The sequence below is a fragment of the Dipteris shenzhenensis genome, chromosome 19 (assembly GCF_047967505.1).
Source record: "Dipteris shenzhenensis isolate YYH24624 ecotype China chromosome 19, Dip_SZ_1.0, whole genome shotgun sequence".
In the NCBI taxonomy this organism is placed as follows: domain Eukaryota; kingdom Viridiplantae; phylum Streptophyta; class Polypodiopsida; order Gleicheniales; family Dipteridaceae; genus Dipteris; species Dipteris shenzhenensis.
In genome coordinates, this window is record NC_141614.1 from 55,174,119 (window position 1) to 55,192,919 (window position 18,801).

The 18,801-nt window shown below is 40.3% G+C and overlaps 1 protein-coding gene across 1 annotated transcript; it reads left to right on the forward strand.

Annotated features, from left to right (window-relative positions):
* Positions 1-220: 220 nt before the first annotated feature.
* On the forward strand, positions 221-3,017 carry LOC147890656 (uncharacterized). The gene is made up of 2 exons (XM_087390337.1): positions 221-2,455; positions 2,583-3,017. The coding sequence occupies exons 1-2, from the start codon at positions 221-223 to the stop codon at positions 3,015-3,017; spliced, it is 2,670 nt and encodes an 889-aa protein (XP_087246463.1).
* Positions 3,018-18,801: the final 15,784 nt, after the last annotated feature.

The following is an 18,801-nucleotide window of genomic DNA, read 5'->3' on the forward strand; positions in this document are numbered from 1 at the left end:
CATCCATTTCCTTGCACGCAGCCACATAGCTTAGCAGACATTTATGGTTCTCTCTCGTCCGCTCAGCTACAGTCTCCCTTTGATTGCTGCCATCGTACCTGCTTGCCAATCCAGTTTAACGTTCCACTACTACAAATCCACACAAAGACTGTCGCTCCGTTCACATATTGCATCGAACGAAATACTGCCACGAGAATTTCTCTGCTCTCAAGCCTTCATAATGAAGGTGATCGGTGGCTCAGACATCTCCCAGCTGCACCACGGCTTGAAGGAAGGGGACAAGGTTTTAGACGTTGAAGCAATGGAGAATGAGAGTCGAAAGGATGGCCCGAAAAGCATCCAACGGCACTTTTACCCCTTTGCACCGTACGTGGCAACAGCACGCACGACAAGCCTGGACTCTGCTGAGAGCAGTGTTATCAGCACCTTTGGATCAGATTCCAGTATTGCGACGACATCCTCTACTAATTCCTCTAATCAGAGTATTAGGAGCCATCAGTATCAGAAGCGGAGACAAGGACAAAGAGAGCATGAAGAAAGCTGTAGGGCGGCTCCTGAGAAACACTTGACACTGTTTGCCATGAGATTGGCAGCGTTGGAGAAGATAGCTACGAATGTTGGTACCCTGGCATTCATTTGGGCGACCGTCGTCCTTCTCGGGGGCTTTGCTGTCACCTTGAAAGAAATTGATTTCTGGTTTGTCACTGTGCTTTTGATCATAGAAGGGGCAAGGCTTTTCAGTCGAAGTCACGAGCTCGAGTTGCAGCATCGAGATGAAAGGAAAATTTCTTTTACAGATTTAGCCATCGTGCAAGCTAGCTTTCGAGCTTACAAACGAGGAGCTGAGACGTTCTTCGGTAGCAGCCGTAGGAAACGTAGCGCTGCGTCCTCTAATTCAGTTAGCCCTACTGCAAGAGAGACGACCCAAAGTTCAAACCCATCGGAGCAGGCCAGTGATGGTACTGTCAAGAACGATTATCGTGAGCATGCTCCACGCTTGAAAAGGAGCTGGTCCGCTTCAAGGGTGCCGATTATCATCTCTCCGACCTCGGTTTTCCGCGCTAGCCATTTGAGCAGACTGCTTTACTGGATTCAACTGCTTTCTGCACTAGTTAGCGTCGTTCTCTCTATCATACGACTTGAGTTGCAAGATTTTAGTAGGCCAAAGGAAACAGAAACGCACTCCAACCACTCTAGTGCACTTGTAATTTTCTACAGCCTTACCATATTTGAAGCTTTGGTGTTCCTTCTAGAACGAGCTTACTGGGAGTATATGGTATCGGTGAAGAAAATTTTAGTCGAGGTCAACAAAATGTGTCAACTCCCGTGTGACAATTTGTACACAATCAGACGTTTCTTCTACGACGTCTACTCAAAATGCCTCCAGGAGAGCATCTTCGAGGGTTTGAAGATGGATTTGGTGGAGTATAGCATCACATGGCTGCAATCTGATGACCCGAGTGAGCAGTTGGGCGGAACTTGTGTGTTGTCGGCATTTTCTAAGAATAAGGAATTCTCAGAAGACGCATTAAGGAGAATCGGCACGAGCGAAGGTGCAGTAGAAAGGCTTATCGAGATGATCACTTGGAAAAATCCAGAAGAGCACAATGTCCGGAAGGAGGCAGCTAGCATACTGTGCATATTGGTGAGATCCAACCGGAACTGCAGTCAGGTAGCAGCAATTTCGGGCTCCATCGAGGCCATCCTAACTCTTCTTATTCACAATCGAGACGAAGATCCGTATACTTTAGCATACGCGTGGAGAGGCGGTTCTGAGTGGATATCGCAGAAGCACGTGGATATTCATCTTCTTGGACTGGACATTCTCAAGAACTTGGCCAAAGACACCGTAAATTGTGCTAAAATCGGGACCACTCGAGGACTCTTAGCCAAGGTGATAAGCTTTATCGACGCGGAGCACACGATGCTGAGGGATGCTGCAGCTTCGGAGCACAGAATAACAATCATGAAGAAGTCACTGGAGCTCCTGAGCCTGCTAGCGGGGTCACCAGGTTCGTCGGGGAAGATGCTGAGGGAAGAAATCGCAAAGGTAGTCTTCACGCTGACGAATCTGAGAAACATTTTGGAGCACGCGCATACGCACCCGGGGCTACAGGAGCTAGCGACGGAAATAGTGGCGAGTCTGGCGATGGACGACGAGGCGAGGGAGGAGGTAGGGGAGACGGGGGGGATACTGGGGAGTCTGATGGAGCTATACATGGGAGGGGGGGAGCTAGCGAGGAGGGCGGGGGGGGCGGTGGCGCTATTGATGTTGGAGAGCGGGAGGAATTGCGAGAGGATGTTGGAGGTGAAGGTGGGGGTGGTGGAGGGGATGATAGGGAGGGTGGGAGATGGCGAGGTGGGAGATCTGGCCATGAGGATGCTGGCGAGCTTCTGTGCGTATACAACGAACGAGCAGGAAAAGAAGAAGATCGCCTTGTGCTGCACGAGAGAGGTAATTTAAGGGTGGTAGAATTTCGAGTTTTTGTAGAATTTTTGCACATATAATTTTGTGTTTTTTGTTGTCAAGTTTTTTCCCCACCCACCATACAACTCGTGGGATAACTCCTTCCCCCTACCAGGTTCTCCAGCTCGTCATAGAGGGAAGCGGAACCACCCAGGAGTCCGCCCTCGGCCTCGCCGCCCTCACTGTCCCCCTCTTGCATCCCGACCAATTCCGCTCCCTCTTTTTTGCCAATAGTTGCCCCCTCAGCCTCCCCGCCCTTGTCGCCTCCCTCGCCCTCGTCCTCTCCCACCACCCCTCCCCCTCCATCTCCCTCCCCGCCATCCGCCGCTTCTGCCTCCAGCTCGCCCTCGCCCTCGCCGCCCATGACTCCCCCACCACCCCCTTCCTCGTCGAGTTCCGCCGCCACCATTTCTCCCGCCTCTTGCAAAGCGTCCTCCATGCCTCCTCCACCCTCGAGAACTTTGCCACTTTCTCAGGCGTTGTGGGCATGACCAAGTACCACCCCCCCATCGAGCACCTCATCCACCTCGCCATTTCAAAGCTTCAATGATGCTCTCATTAACCAATGGTAAAGCAACCCTATTCTTAGTGACACCTTGCCTCCCACTCAGAGTGTATACATATAACTTGGGAGATTCGGGAACTTACGTGTAATTTATCATACATGAAGGGACTTGAAATATACTTAAGTAGTATAATTTTTGTTCACAAGTATACAAGGGGGACTTTAAATTCAAATGCATTATATTGAAGGGATCGATTATTTATTTATTTTTTGTAAATGCAAATTATATAACTTATTTCAAACAACAAGCTATATGGATTTTAAATAGTAAACCACAAGGTCTCAACACAAGGTATTATGATATCCATATTTAAATTAAAATCAATTTAGAATAGTTGTCCTTCCACACTTAAACCTCAAATTTTTTCCCTTTTTCTTTTTTTCCAAAAATGTAGGTTTATATTGTAAAGTAAAAAAGAGACAAGTTTTTACATCAAAGTTCTCAACCCCTGACCAGAAATATTAGGGAGAAGTAACATAAGGATTTTTCATCCAAAACAAACCGAACTGAAGTAAAAGGGCTAAGTGTTGAACAAAAAATGTCAGACTGTCTCCTCCTTCGGAACCACATGTCCACAATACCCGGGATGGGCTTGTAAGGAGAAGAGCTCATGTGCTTCTATTTCTTCTCAAGATGCGCTCTCTTGGTGCGCTAAAGGGACTCAATAAAAAGTTCCCTTGACATATTCTCATTTCGCATCTCAAATGACGCACTTGCAGGATCAGCTGATGAGATGGGTCTCTTGAAGGTGAGTGGTAGTGGTGAAGCTTTCGGGGGCATTGGGAGAGCGGTACACTGCTAGGCTTGTGAAGGGGGCATAAGCGAAGGGGCGAGAGAGAGTTTTTTCTTGGGTATTCAAAGCAGGCAAGGATGCATGAAGAGCGATTTGAGGTACCGCCACGGAAGGCCTGAAGGGAATGGGGACAAAGTCATGAGTGGGAAGGATTGCTTGAGGCCCTGGCCTGCCGAAGTGTTCTATGATTGTCTTTGCATCCCATCTCTTTCCTTTTCCTCGTTCTCTGCAAGGAGATGTACTTGAGCCAGCAGCGTATTCTCTTCTTTGGCCAAGCTATCTTTTTTTTTAGTACACCTAAAGCTGAGTCTGGATCTGGATAATTTTATATATATTGTCACTTCGCTCCTGGTTTCAAACATACATTTAGGAAAAAATCATTAGCATCCACATGAGCCTCGTTAAAAACTTTACACATCTTGAATACCAAATGGACCACAATTCAGAACTATGGATAACTTTCCAATTGGAAGGGGCTCTATTAGGAGTATCTCCCAGCAGCAAGTAGGCGTAATTAAACGAGAAATGGGCTATATGTTTCTGCCTCAGGGGGTGCACCACTAAGAAACCCTATGTATCACGTGCATTCAAGAGGAATTTTTAAAAACGCTCAATTAAAATCCCCCCCCATATAAACCACCCCCCTTTACTTATGAACTAATAGGATTTTTTCTAAATTTGGATTTAAAAACCCCTCCTATTATTGTAGCCATGTAAAACATTTTCCAAAAGGTGAATTAAAATACCCCTCCTTTGAATGCACATGGTACACTTAAATTTTTTAGGTGTACCCCTCGAGGTTTCTACATTGAATCCCATAGAGATCTGGATAGATTGCAGTTTAGAAAGACAAGCATGATATCTTCTTATGCACAATGATAGCTCTTACACAAGACATCCCCCTAGCCTATCTTCCTAGTTCGACTGGCTGTCCAGACTGCTTTGTGAAGTATAAGCTAGAGAAGTTAGGACTGCTTCTCTGAGATGTTCCTTCTCCCTAGTTTGATTGGCTATCCAAACTACTTTGTGAAGTATAAGCCAGAGAAGACAGAATTGCTTCTTTGAGATGTTCCTAGCCCTAACTTTCTCAAATCTTTTTGCCCATACTCAGTCTAAGTCTCCTATGCCATTTTAGGTTAAGGAGACCGTTTACCTCTTTCTATCCTTCTACCTAGATGGGTATAGAAGTTAACTGTGTTTGTCCCACCCATCTAAATTCCTTGAGGGAAGGCTTGAGGTGGCCTCCTATCCATGGAAGATTGTCCCTTGACCATAGATTTTGCCTCTCTTGTATCAGTCTGAAATCAAACCTATTGAGTCGAAATCTGGCTATTAGTGTTTCGTCATCTTGCCACTCACCCTATTCTCGATTCGAAAGATCACCCCATACTCTTATTCCTTCTTGTTGAGGCATAACGCTTCTTTCAGATTAAGGGGAACTAGATTGAAATTTGAATCTTGACTACAAAACATGCCTGTCTTTCTTGAGAAATCCTTCTAGATTATATATGTTCTCATTGAGTCCCAAGCCTGCCATATTCCCTTCCATAGTTCAGATCCTTTGGCTCCTTGCCTGAAAGAGGTACCCCAAAAGGGATCTACTTCTAGTGTTTGCATCTTTTGAACTTGACTTTGCCTATATTCTGGCAGATCAATGCATACCATCTTGAGTCTAGTTCTAGAATTGCTTTGTTTATCCACTGGCCCATGAATCTGGATGAGGATTTTTCTACATCTACAATCCCCAACCCTCCTACCTCTTTGGGTAGCATATAGAATTGCCATCTTACCTTGGCCATTTTGTGGTGGTCTGCATCCCCAACCCCACAGGAAAGACCGAAAAAGGCTGTTAATCTTCCCCAAGCTCTTTTTAGTCGGCGCCCAGTTGGGACATCAACTGGAGGAGGGGATGTGTTCTTCATCGGTCTTCGAGTCATTATTTTTGGTCATGACGTAAGGGGTGGAAGATTTTCCTTGGTGCACATGGCTATCATGCGAGCTCTTTCCGTTGCACCTATTTCACCAAGGATCGGCCTTTGCTCCTCCCTCACTTGCTCTACATCCTATTACAAGTGGACTGGGAGAGCTAGAAAAATGCTTCTGCTAGGAGAGGGGCAACAAGAACAACCCTCCCTTGAAATCCTTGATAGCTCTTGAATAGGAAGACGTGGGTTCTGCATGGTGAGAAAGAGGCTGAGCGAAAGAAGACATTGAAGTCTTGGAAATTGTTAGTGAGGTCTTCAACAACAAGCAGCAGAGGAAAAATGTCATGATTATCAAGGTCTTTCTCCCATTCAAAGGGTGGAAAATGAGAAACAAAGTCTTTTAGACGTGACCTGAGAGCTGAGCCAGCAATCCCATCAGGGTGGGAATCTAACTTGAATCTGGCTCCCAATGATTGGGAGGGGTGGAGAAGATGGGACATCCTCTCTAATTCAGCCTCCATCTCTCTCAATCTACTCTATTTTTGTATCGCATCACCTAGATGTTAAAATATCATTTCCAGGCCAGAAAGCAGTTCTTGCATTTGCTAGGCGAGGAAAAAAGTTGATCACATGGATTGGTGGAGGTTTTCACCTCCATGGGAGTTCAAGGGTTAAGGCCAAGGTTGAGGAAGCTAGCTAGGGGTTCCAAGGTTGAGAGAGGGTTGCAGGGTTGAGGAGTGGAGCTTTAGTTAGTCTCCTTCACTGAGGCATGGGGTAAGGGTTTAGAAGGAGGTAACAAGGTTGAGGAGGAGAAAGGGAGGAAGAAGGAGGAGGGAGAGGGAGGAGAAAGGAGGAGGAGGGAAAAAAGGGAGGAGGAGGAAGGAGGAGGGACAAGGAGGGAGGAGAAGGAAGAAGGAGGGGAGGAGAAGAAAGGAGGAGGAGGGAGGAGTGCAAGGGTAAGAGCATGCTAGAACACAATCATGTGAGAAATTATGGACACTTGGTGACCATTTGTGCAAGAACACCAAAGTAGTACTGAACACAATACCACTCAAGAGTGGGAGCTTCTTTCCATTAAGAGAGATTTATACATGTTGATCTCTACATAGTTTGTAGGGGACTTCTTTGTGGAACCTCTTTTATAGGAGACCTCAAAGTGGGACCTCGTTTGTAGGAGACTTCAAGGGTGGGACCTCTTTTGTAGGAGATTTGAAGGGTGGGACCTCTTTTGTATGAGACCTTAAGGGTGGGTCCTCTTTTGTAGGAGACCTCAAGGGTGGGTCCTCTTTTGTAGGAGACCTTTTCCTTGTAGGAGAACTTTTGTAGGTGACCTCAAGGTTGGGTCCTCTTTTGTAGGAGACCTTTTGCCTTTATAGGAGACCTCAAAAGTATAGCTTTTAGTATTTCTCTCTCTAGATTGATTTTACAAGTATGACCAGATCTTTTCTAGAGACTATTTTGGGAATCCTCATCCCACTAGATTCTTTCAATCTCAAGATATTACAAGCAGAGATTTGCAACTTCTCTGTATAGTCCTGAATTCGAAGTTCCAACTGGATAACCCTTTGGTCCCATACTTCAATTGAACTTCCGTCTACCATTCTGACTATATATGCATAGTCAAGTGGGCTAGTCTTTAATTTCAACCTCTTTATAAGCTTGGAGTTAATTGCATTGTGCGTTGACGCTGAGTCAAACAACACAATGACATCATGATTGGCTACTTGCCCTTTCATCTTAATTAACTCCGTATCGTTAAAGGTTGTATACCCCATTGTTGCGGGCTTTGATAGGACATTAACAGGTGCACTGGTTACTAGCATAGCAATAGACACACATAACAAAACAGGTACTGACCTTTGAGAAGATCTCGCTAGCTGAATCTTCATCTGTTCTGCTCTGGGACTTTCCTCCATTTCCATCCGACAATCCTTGTTTCGTGGACAATCTTTCCACTGATGAGGCTAAAGGCATCCAAAACACAAGCCTTCTCTCCTCGCTTTTACTCTTTGCTCTGGGTTCAAAGAATACTTCAACCAAGCCTGAGCTACCATTGGTGTTACTTTTCTTTTCACTCCAATGGTGGTACTTGGTTTAGGAGTCTCAACTGGCTTCGCCTACTTGGCTTAACCACTAGGGTGTGAGGCATTCCCTTTGCTAATCCACTTCTTCTTAAACCTAGTTTTCTTTGGGTACTCATACTAAGTCCCAACCTGCATAAACCCACTTGGTCTGTTCCCTTTGGCACCTCATAGTTCAGGGCTATGGCAATTGCTTCATCTAGCGTGTTCACATACTTAGCCCAAACTTCCATCTTGATCCGATCATTCAGTCCAAAGATAAATTACATGTATAGTTTGATTCTCTAAAATGTTTCAGGTGTGTGTAACAATATTTGTGTGTTTTGACATGCAGATCAAATTAATAGTGCTCTTAAACATCATAGAGAGCAACCGTGCCCATGAATGATCAAAGTTGGCAAAGCATAGAAGAATGTGCTTGAAGAATCCTGAAAAGTATCTTGGTCTCTTTATGGATTGAAGAATCCCTGGTATGGAACTAAAGAAGACCAATTTGCCTCACTTTATGAGGGTACCAAAAGATGTGAAGGAAGGGACATTTGTGCAAATGCTTCTCCTAGGATGTCTCTTATATCACAAAAAGGTCCAAGTTAAGGTATATCAAGTATCCAAGTTTTGCATAGTGATGCAAATTTATCAATCACAAGAGCTCATGGCATTCTCACATCATGAGAAGTCCCCCTTTGAGAACACTACATATCCAGCTTGACAATATAGCAAGAGAAAACAAAAATCAAGCATTTCTTGCATACATGTCCATGCTTGGGGATAAGGGATTTGTTGATAAGATCAAAGTTGGACTCTATTGGTTGGTCATACTCATGATCAAATAAATCACATTTTTAGTACAATCTCCAAGAAACTTTGAAGAAACGATGCATTCACTTTGGTAGAGATGATGGATCTTGTGAAAGAAACTTATATTCCATGGCCTGAAGTTTATCACTTAAAAGAGGCTTATAATTTCAAGATATTTATTCAAGGTGGACCAAGTGCAGAATGTTGTATCAAGAGATTGAGTGACTTGCATCAATTTCCCATAAACAAAAAGCTAGAGCAAAGAATATATCTATGTGGTAAGCAATATGCCTCTTCTACATAATGGGTACCCATGGATGGCTTGCAAATTCTATCTTTCATTCCAATTCATGAAATTCATGCTTCAGTGCAAGAACCTCTAGTGATTGAGAGTGAGGTAAAGTAGGCACAAACTCAAGGAAGAGATGTTGACTATGAAAGGTGCATGTCTGAGAAGAGAAGTTTGATAGAGAAGGCAAAAACATACCCTAAAAGTACAAAGTAGTGGAATATGGTGGAATACTTTCTTTCAAGATCAATGCCTCATTCCTTGAATGGTTCAAGGGTAAATTTGTGCTATTTGTATGTCCAACGTCTTGTCCTTGTTCAAAGCAAGTTGTACAACCTTAGAGTCTACCACTTGAGGTTAAAGCTTTAGTCAACGTACTTGCACGAGAGATCTATCTTGGTGCACGATGATCTCATCAAAGATGAGAAGAGCTCACTAAAATGTGGGCAAGATCCATACAAGATTTCAAGGTTGAATCCTTGATTGCAACTCTTGCTCAAGAGGACCCTCTTGGACATCCATTCTGGATTGCCAAATTGGTGGGAAATTATCACATGAAATAGCTGCATGTCCAAAAAAGAAAAGGGCAAGAGGGGGCACCAAAAGCCAACCAGGTTGGATGTTTTTTCTCTTGGAAAAATAGTCATACTTGTTTATGATTTTCAACTTACAAATGATGAATGCCTAAGGAAGAAGAAAATAGATATCCTCTTTAAGAAGGTTTCATCTTATGCAACACATCTTGCTGGATCCTCCTCCTCTAGACTCACACAGTTGCAAATGGAAGGGGCACTAGGTCTTCACAAGGATGAAGAGAATGTTCTTGATGATAGTGTGTAGGAGGATGGATCATCCACTTCTGGATCATCATCAAATTATGACTATGATTTTGATGATGATAAAACTGTAGGTGTTGATATAGCTGAGGAAACACTTGTAGAGTGATGCAGTGAGGAATCTTCATTGCTCATCTTTTTTTGAATATCAGTGTATCAAAAAATTGCCCAACCTTTTAATTCCTCTAATGAAGTTAGCAAACGATAAGGACTATGCATTGTGTTTTAAAAAATTCTGTAAACTTTGACATTTCCATAGTAGTGATACTGTGCAATAGTATTTTTAATTGTAATTAAAAAATCAAAAACTTTTCTTTTTAAAAAGGAATATTCCATTTGGTTCTCATTTGTGTGTAATGTTAACCCACTTCATATGCAATAGTGTTCTTGCTGCTTTGATGTCTATGCTAATGATCAAGAGTAACTCATGCTACTTATTCCTTCATGTCATAATCATGACTTTCTATGATATATAGCACACTCATTGTCATATCTATCACATTTGAGAACCAACCTAATTTAATGGCTAGATAATGCTAAGTTGTATGGTCTACTAACATTCATTATCTATTAACTAGCATTTGCTATCTCTAGTAACTACATTATGCTATCTAGAGTGACCTTATAACAAGCACAATCTACTAACTTGCAATTGACACTTCCAAGTAGATGTTTCTTACCATCATGGTCTAATAACAAGCATGGTTTTCTCTACATTCTGCTAACCAATAGGATTTGATAACTAGCATTTGAAAGATGCTACTAAGTAGCATGCTTTGATAACTAGCATGGTCCATTAACTAGATATAGCATGGCTACATAGTAAGCATGGTTTGATAACAAGCACAATTTGACCCAACTTATTGTAGTTAGCATGGTTTGAACTAGCTTATTATAATTAGCATCATCCAATAATAAGCATGGTTTGAACCTACTTATTGTAATTATATTGGTCCAATAACAAGCATGGTTGGACCTAGATTATGCTAACTAGTATGGTCTAATAATAGGCATGCTTTGATAATTAAAATACCATGGTCATATAATAAGCATGGCATGATATAACTAGTATGTTCAAATAGTAAATAGGGTCTAAATTTTGGCTAGTTGAGTTCTTCCATAGGTTCAAAGAAAGACATCTAGCCTACAACATTGGTTTGAGATTGTTTGAGATAATGAAGCCATTTTGTATACAGATCTTGGACAACAAAATACACATCCTATTTTGAGTACATGTTTAAATAGGAAAAGTTGAACCGCATGCGGTCTCATACATTTGGGCTTGATGATGTGCAATGCAATGGTGTTGTAGATGCATCGTCTATTATGTTGCATGCATGCATTCAACATCATATTACATTTGTAAGTGTTAAAATATGCATGCATTCAACATCATGTCACATTTGTAAGTGTTAAAATTTGCTTGTATCTTATGCACATTCATAAGATGATATGTGTTGAAGCTTGCACAAATTTGTGCAAGATATCTCAGTATACCTTGCATGCACTCATAGCTAGCAAGCTTAACCAAATTGAACACACAATTAAGGCAAGAATGCATGCACCAGAGAGCCACATTACAAGGGGTGTAGCCATATGATACCAAGAGTATAATATGTTACCACACTGCAAACCAATCATGCCCTGTGCAACCATTCTTGAAGGTAGTGAAGGCACAATTTTATGTCCAATTTGTCAGGTATTTTTTATGTGTCTACCAAATACTATGTCACACCTTACAAACACAAATTTCATCTTATCTACTTATTGAAATCCATGCAAGCAAGAAGTATGTATCAACTTTGTCATGTTGAGTTCCCATCTTCTTTGTATATGGTTTTTGGGCTATGCAATGTTATGTCCCATAGTAGCTTTAAGATCTTCAGTCTTGCAAGCTACAAAATCTTGTATCTCAAGTTTGCCATGTATTTGAATATATGACATCCACATATTCTTTAAGTTCTTAATATTAGCTCTTGAACTTTTAATATTGAAATGTTTGTACAACATATTCCAAGTCCTTAAGTAATACTAAAATTTCCACAAATGTATGCATACTTGACTCTTAAAGTGTTTCAAGCTCTATGTATGATTGTGCAACAAGAAAACCCATTGTAGTAACCCACCAAACATGAAGCAACAAGCAAACCCATTAGAGCAACCTATTCAACATTTTGCAAGTTATTCAAATAAAAATGTTATGTGTCTATGTGTGTCTCTAGAATTGGGTTCATGGGTCTACATTTGCATGGGTGGCTCCCTCTCAGCTCATGGACCCCTATGCTTTTTGCATTATAGCCTCTCATCATCAAAGAAGTGCTTACTCATTCTTACAACTAGTCTAATGTATGCTTATCTATAAATCTTACATCTCTACACTTTCTACCAACTAACATCGTAACAAATATTATTTGGGCTGGCTCCTTGTATATTGGATTCAACTCCCTCCACCCTTAGTCTCCTACACTAATTGATGCACTTTTTCTCATCGCTTAACAAGTGCCTACTTATTCTTGTGGGGGAGTCCCTCTTCAAACTCACCTTTTGCCTTTGGACTGGAGGGAATGGAAAGAGGCTATTGGAGAGGGGTGTGAGATGGATGGAAGTTAGTTTGAATGGTAAGAACTTTCCCAAAATGAAAAAGAGGATAAAGAAAGACAAGAAATTGCAACACTTAAGTTCCCAAAAGCATCAACATGAACATTTAAAAACACTCAACGATGTCAATATATCAGTATTGATAATAAATATACAAAGGGTTTCAATGGATTCATTGATGGTTCTATCAATGCTTATCTTGGGATCATATGGACAAGTATATCAATGGTCATATACATGTATGGGATTGTAAATCATCAACAAGTAGGTTTGTCATTTTATAGATAATTTAAAAAGAATATGATGATAAACATGGAAATCCACTCTAAACACACTATTCAAAATTTTTGGACTTTCTCTCTTGGTTTGGACTTTTTTTTGGAGCATATCCTCTCCACTCAACTTCACTTAGTGAGCTAAAAAATTGGGTTTTTTTGAGCACTAAATGGGTCACTTATATACAAATATGGCCTTATTAAGCTAGTAAAAAGTCAAGTGGTAACCTCTAATTTTAAAAAAAATGGTTCAGTGAAGCTATAATTCCCAAACTCGTGCATGATGCCCCCATCCAATAACTATAATAATAATAATAGTAGTCTCCTAACTCAAGTTCAATTTTAACACTATGAAGTGAAAATATGACACCATATGAAAAGAGTTTGTTGAATTCAACATATAAGTGGTGTATAGATACACCATTTTTTTGAAAAAAAAGAGTTTGTTGAATTCAATATATAAGTGGTGTATAGATACACCCTTTTTTTGAAAAACAAACCATACAATAAATTATCTTATTGGTGGTGTATAGATACACCATTTGTATGGAAAAAAGCATACAAAACATTATCTTATGCATCTGAATCTCGTTCAGAGTCATCAGATACATGTAATGTATTTGAGCTTGATGGGTCAAGTCTTGCCAAATGATGTTTAATATGGACACGACTTGGATCAGGGATTGTGATACATTTTTCAACATTGTATCCATGCTTCTTTTTAAAACTTCGTGTCCTCGATTTCCAACAATGAATAATGCTATTGACTTCCATCTCTCTTAATCCCTCATTATTTGGAACCCATTCACGTTTCTTTTGCAAGCATCCCTCATAGAGTTGTTTTATTGTATATCTTCTCGGGAGATTTTTCAATGGCTTTGGTTCATACCATAAAGCTGTAAATGTTATAGGAGTTCCCTTGTCATCCCTTTCTATCTTAGCAACCTTTGCAACCCAAATTGGGCCACCTTGGTCATCCAACTCTAAACCTAGATCAGATGCCCAAACTGCAACAAATAGACCCTCTTCAATCTCATTAGATGGTATAAACTCTGGTAAGGGTTTGTCTCCCTTCCTGCCACAATATTTTCGAGGTAAAAGGCATTCCTCTGCTTCCTCCATATCTGCTAACATATTTATATCCAAAGGAAAACTTGGTGACCTAGCTTGTTCTGGCCAAAAGGATTCAGAGTATTCAATGCTCATTAAGTTTTCTTGTCTTTCTAAAGAATGGATAAGTGCTTCAGTTGATTTACTTATCTCCAAATTCTTAGTTGATTGCTCAGGATATTTTTGCATCATACTTTGAAGATGTTTAATGAAGGCTTTCAAGCCTTTCATTTTATCTATGTCAAGTGATTTGTTTTTTGCAAGAACAAATCTAGTTTCCTCCAATGGAATTATTCATTGTAATAAAGCATATGACTCACTCCATAAATGATCTCCATCTACTGAGTAGTGCTTCCATTGCATCACTGGAATATTGTTATGCATGTGAAACCGAAAGTGGTGTGGATTTGTGTGTCCTATTAGGGCATCATCTCTTGTTTGTAAATGTGGCTCTATGAATGCTCTCCAATCTACCATCCTCTCTAAGATAGCCACTTCTGATTCTTCCTTGCGAGAACCTCCAATTTTTTTCCCAATTCGAAATAGCATATCCTCCATTGTCAAAACATCCATTGCCTTCAACTCACCAAAGATAACACTGAAGATTTGATCTATGTCTTCATGTATATGGCCGACAAGAAGAAAGCCAACTTCCACTTCTTCAAATATTTTCAAACCAACCAGCATAGAGCATAAAGCAAATATATATTTATTCTTGTTCTCTCTCCAACAATTATCAGCTTGTATTCGCAATGTGTTAGGCAAACATCCGCGAGCATCTCTGACCTTTCTTATTGCTTTCATGATGGATGTAACAACTTGGTTACTATCATGGTCATGCAAACTATCAATCCATACATCGCAAAAGATTCGGTATCCATGTACTAATACTCTAGACAAGTGTGTTTTTAGTCCACGTTTGCCCTCCAATGCTAGTGGGATATGTCTATATCGTGGCAAAGTGGTTGTATTCTGGTCCATGCCATCAATGGTGATGCACATGGACTTATCGACATGTGAAATAGCTTCCTCTCTCCAAGAAGCATACAACTTTTGAGCATCCTACACATGACGTAAATGGATTGACGCCATTTAATATATCTTCCTCGCTACTGCACACATTTACTATGTTCAATGGCATTTTTTAATTCATCACATGTCTTACATTTTGACATTCTTTGCTTTGATGGTGTCTTGACATGGCAAAAATCTCTACGCCAAATTTTGTACAAGGTTGATCATGAAATCATGCTCTCGTCTCTGTCTTGTAAAGTTTTATTGATAGTTTCTAGGACGACCTTCTTTGTCATTCCCAAAGGAAGATGTTGTTGGCATTTGACACGTCCATCTAGCATTGTTTGTTTAAGATGAGGCTGCGGTAATGCATGGTCTTCCAGAACTTGCTTTAATGTTGTGGTTGCATTTATAGTGCTTCCATGGCATTTAAGCTTGTAGGTATTTCCATGAATTGTATGAATAACTTTTTCTTTCACCTCTGCCCAGATGGTCCAGTATGTGCCATGTGATAGTCCAGTTAACCATTGATATCCTCGATTGCAAATGGGTCTCCCATTAACCATGGGTTCCAATCTAGGTTTACAGTGTCTTGTGCTCAAATCTTGATTAGTGCCTTGATGAAGAAAGCATGAAAACTATTGAAGAAGATAGTTATGTCTATTAGGCACTGTCTTACTCCAAATACCAAGGCATATGGCTGCACAATCATCTTTCCCAACTTTTCTAATGCAAAGTCTCTTGCAACAAACTCGCATAAGCATCCTTTCCATATTCTCCTTGGATAGCATCACATGTCTCTTTGGTTCTGGAATTGATGCCATGATTCTTCGCCTCTTCACACACATACTTTCTTTTTGTAAATGGTGTCTTGCGTTTTCTAGTTGTAAGACCATCAAACCTCGAATCCATTTCCCTTGAATCTTCATCTTTATAATCAAATGCTGTGTGGGCTTGAGAATTATTTGATACCTTATAATATCTTGGAAATGGCAATTTGGTCGACATGTTCATTGATGTCAATTTGTTGCCAATGCCTCTTAAATTTTGTGGTTGAACTGTTTCTCCTTCGTAACTCAAGATTCTCCCATCTATATTCTCTGGCATGCTAGCAACAATATTACGAACAACATGACAAGTCTCAGATTCTTTGCCCCTTTTGCCTTGTATTCGAGTGGTAACATCATGATCATTGTCACTAATATCATCAATTCCTGTTATTGCTTCACTTATCCCATCGATCTTTGCATGTATTTTTCTTTGTGGTCCCATCTTATTATTCTCAACACAAGACAAGTCTTTTATATCAATAAGCATGTTTGAGTCACTTGCAGCACAAGACAAGTCTTCTATACTAGTGAGCCTGTTCGAGTCACTTGCAACACAGGACAAGTCTTCTATACCAGTGAGCCTGTTCGAGTCACTTGCAACACATGACAAGTCTTCTATACCAGTGAGCCTATTCGAGTCACTTGCAACACAAGACAAGTCTTCTCTACCAGCGAGTATATTTGAGTCACTTGCAACACAAGAAACCTTTTCTACATCAACATCTGTTACTATAATGTCCTCAATACTTGTGAGCATGCCACTATGATACTCTTGATTACTACTATAGCTTCTTATCAATTTGGATCCCATTTGTGTTATAGTCTTTTTCTTCTGATAATATTCCGTTGTGTCTTCCATGACATTGAAGGAAACTGTCTTGGGCAAACTTGATTTCAAGAAAGCTAACCCCCATTTACAAGTACTATGAACTTGTAGTTGAGACGTAGTATTATGGATGTCTAATTGTGAAGTGCTATCCATTGCATTTTGAATGACACCTGCACTAGTCAACTTAATTATCTCCTCTATATAGAGAAAACTCTGAGCATAGCCCTTAAAGTTGCCAATTGCTAAAACTTCTCCGGAGCAAGATAACATCTCTACTTTTTCCCCCTGGATATAAGTTTTCTTGATATCTTGAAAGTATGTCTTTGGAACAATTTCGTCTTGGTCCCAGAGTGTTCTATGTGCTTGCATATCAAATATGTCACATTGTAAGATATCTCCCAATGTTTCAAAGTCTCCATGTTGATATTTTAAATGTACTTCAGGATTTACAACGTTGGTGATTATCACTACACATCTTCTCTCACCACAACATTGGAAATGACACACATTCATAGGATCAAGACTATGAATTCGTCCAAAAGCCACCACTTCATTCTTCTTATATAACACCACATCCATACCCTCTGTTAGGGTGAATACCTGTTTTATGCATAAAAGTAGATTAGCAACTCAAAATGAACATAATAAATAATCATTGAGCTTATTATTACTTAATAACTTCTATATCAAAACTAGCAGAGAAGGCATTAAACCTAAACCCTACATCCTAAACTTTAAATAATTAATACCAAAACATCTTAACCACCGTAAATCCTAAACTTTAAACATTCAATTCCTAAACCCTAAATCCTAAACTCCTAAACAATAAATCCTAAACCTTAAACCCTAAACTCTAAATCCTAAACCCTAAATCTTAAATCCTAAATCCTAAATCTTAAATCTTAAGCCCTAAACCTTAACCCTAAAATACAACCAAAATTTAATGAATTTTTTTAATTTGTGCAATAGGTTGGATATATCCCCCAACCTGTTGCTTGAGCAACAGGTTGGATATATCAAGCAACAGCTTGGGGGATATATCCAACTTGTTGCACAAATCAAGAATTTTTCTTGTTTGTGCAACAATTTGATATACAATTGGGGAATATATCCAACCTACAACTGAAAAATCTTGATTTGTGCAAGGTTGAGCAATAGTTGGATATATCCCCCAAGCAACAGGTTTAACAGTTGGATATATCCCCCAAGCAACAGGTTGGAGGCCTGTTGTTGGATATATCTCCCAACTTATTGCTTGAGCAATAGGTTGGGGGGTATATCCAATCTGTTGCACAAATCAAGAAAATTCTCGATTTGTGCAACAGGTTGGATATACCCCCAACCTGTTGCTTGATTGCACAAATCAAGAAAATTCTCGATTTGTGCAACATGTTGGATATACCCCCCAAGGTTGGGGGTATATCCAACCTATTGCACAAATCTAGAAAATTCTAGATTTGTGCAACAGGTTGGATATACCCCCAACCTGTTGCTTGAGCAACAGGTTGGGGGAATATCCCCCAACCTGTTGCTCAAGCAACAGGTTGGGGGTATATCCAACCTATTGCACAAATCGAGAATTTTTTTGATTTGTGCAACAGGTTGGATATACCCCCAACCTGTTGCTTGATTGCACAAATCAAGAAAATTCTTGATTTGTGCAACATGTTGGATATACCCCCCAACCTGTTGCTTGAGCAACAGGTTGGGGGTATATCCCCCAACCTGTTACTTGAGCAACAGGTTGGGGAGTATATCCAATCTGTTGCACAAATCTGTTGCACAAATCGAGAAAATTCTCGATTTGTGCAACATGTTGGATATACCCCCCAACCTGTTGCTCAAGCAACAGGTTGGGGAGTATATCCAATCTGTTGCACAAATCGAGAAAATTCTCGATTTGTGCAACAAGTTGGATATACCCCCCAACCTGTTGCTCAAGGGGTATATCCAACCTGTTGCACAAATCGAGAAAATTCCTTGATATTTACAATAGGTTGAGTGCACCATTAACCTATTCGACTTGCAACAGTTTGGAGGATATATCAAACCTATTGCATAAATTGAAAAAAATCATAGAATTTTGATTGTATTTTAGGGTTAGGGTTTAGGGTTTAGTATTTAGGGTTAAGGATTTAGGGCTTAGGATTTAAGATTTAGTGTTTAGGGTTTAGTGTTTATGATTATATTTTTAGGGTTTAGGGTTTAGGATTTAGGGTTTAGGGTTTAGGGTTAAAAATCTAGGGTTTAGGATTTAGCATTTAGGATTTATGATTATTGTTTTAGGGTTTAGGATTTAGGTTTTAGGGTTTAGTATATAAGATTATGAGCTTAGAGTGTAGAATCTAGGGTTTAGAATTGAAAATTAGGTTTTAGAATTTAAGTTATAG

What these genes read in the sequence shown, in the direction of transcription:
- LOC147890656 (XM_087390337.1), top strand. Translation starts at nt 221, where the DNA reads ATGAAGGTGATCGGTGGCTCAGACATCTCCCAGCTGCACCACGGCTTG. An exon ending in CCTTGTGCTGCACGAGAGAG is followed by an intron (nt 2,456 to 2,582) that starts GTAATTTAAGGG and finishes TCCCCCTACCAG; the next exon opens with GTTCTCCAGCTCGTCATAGA.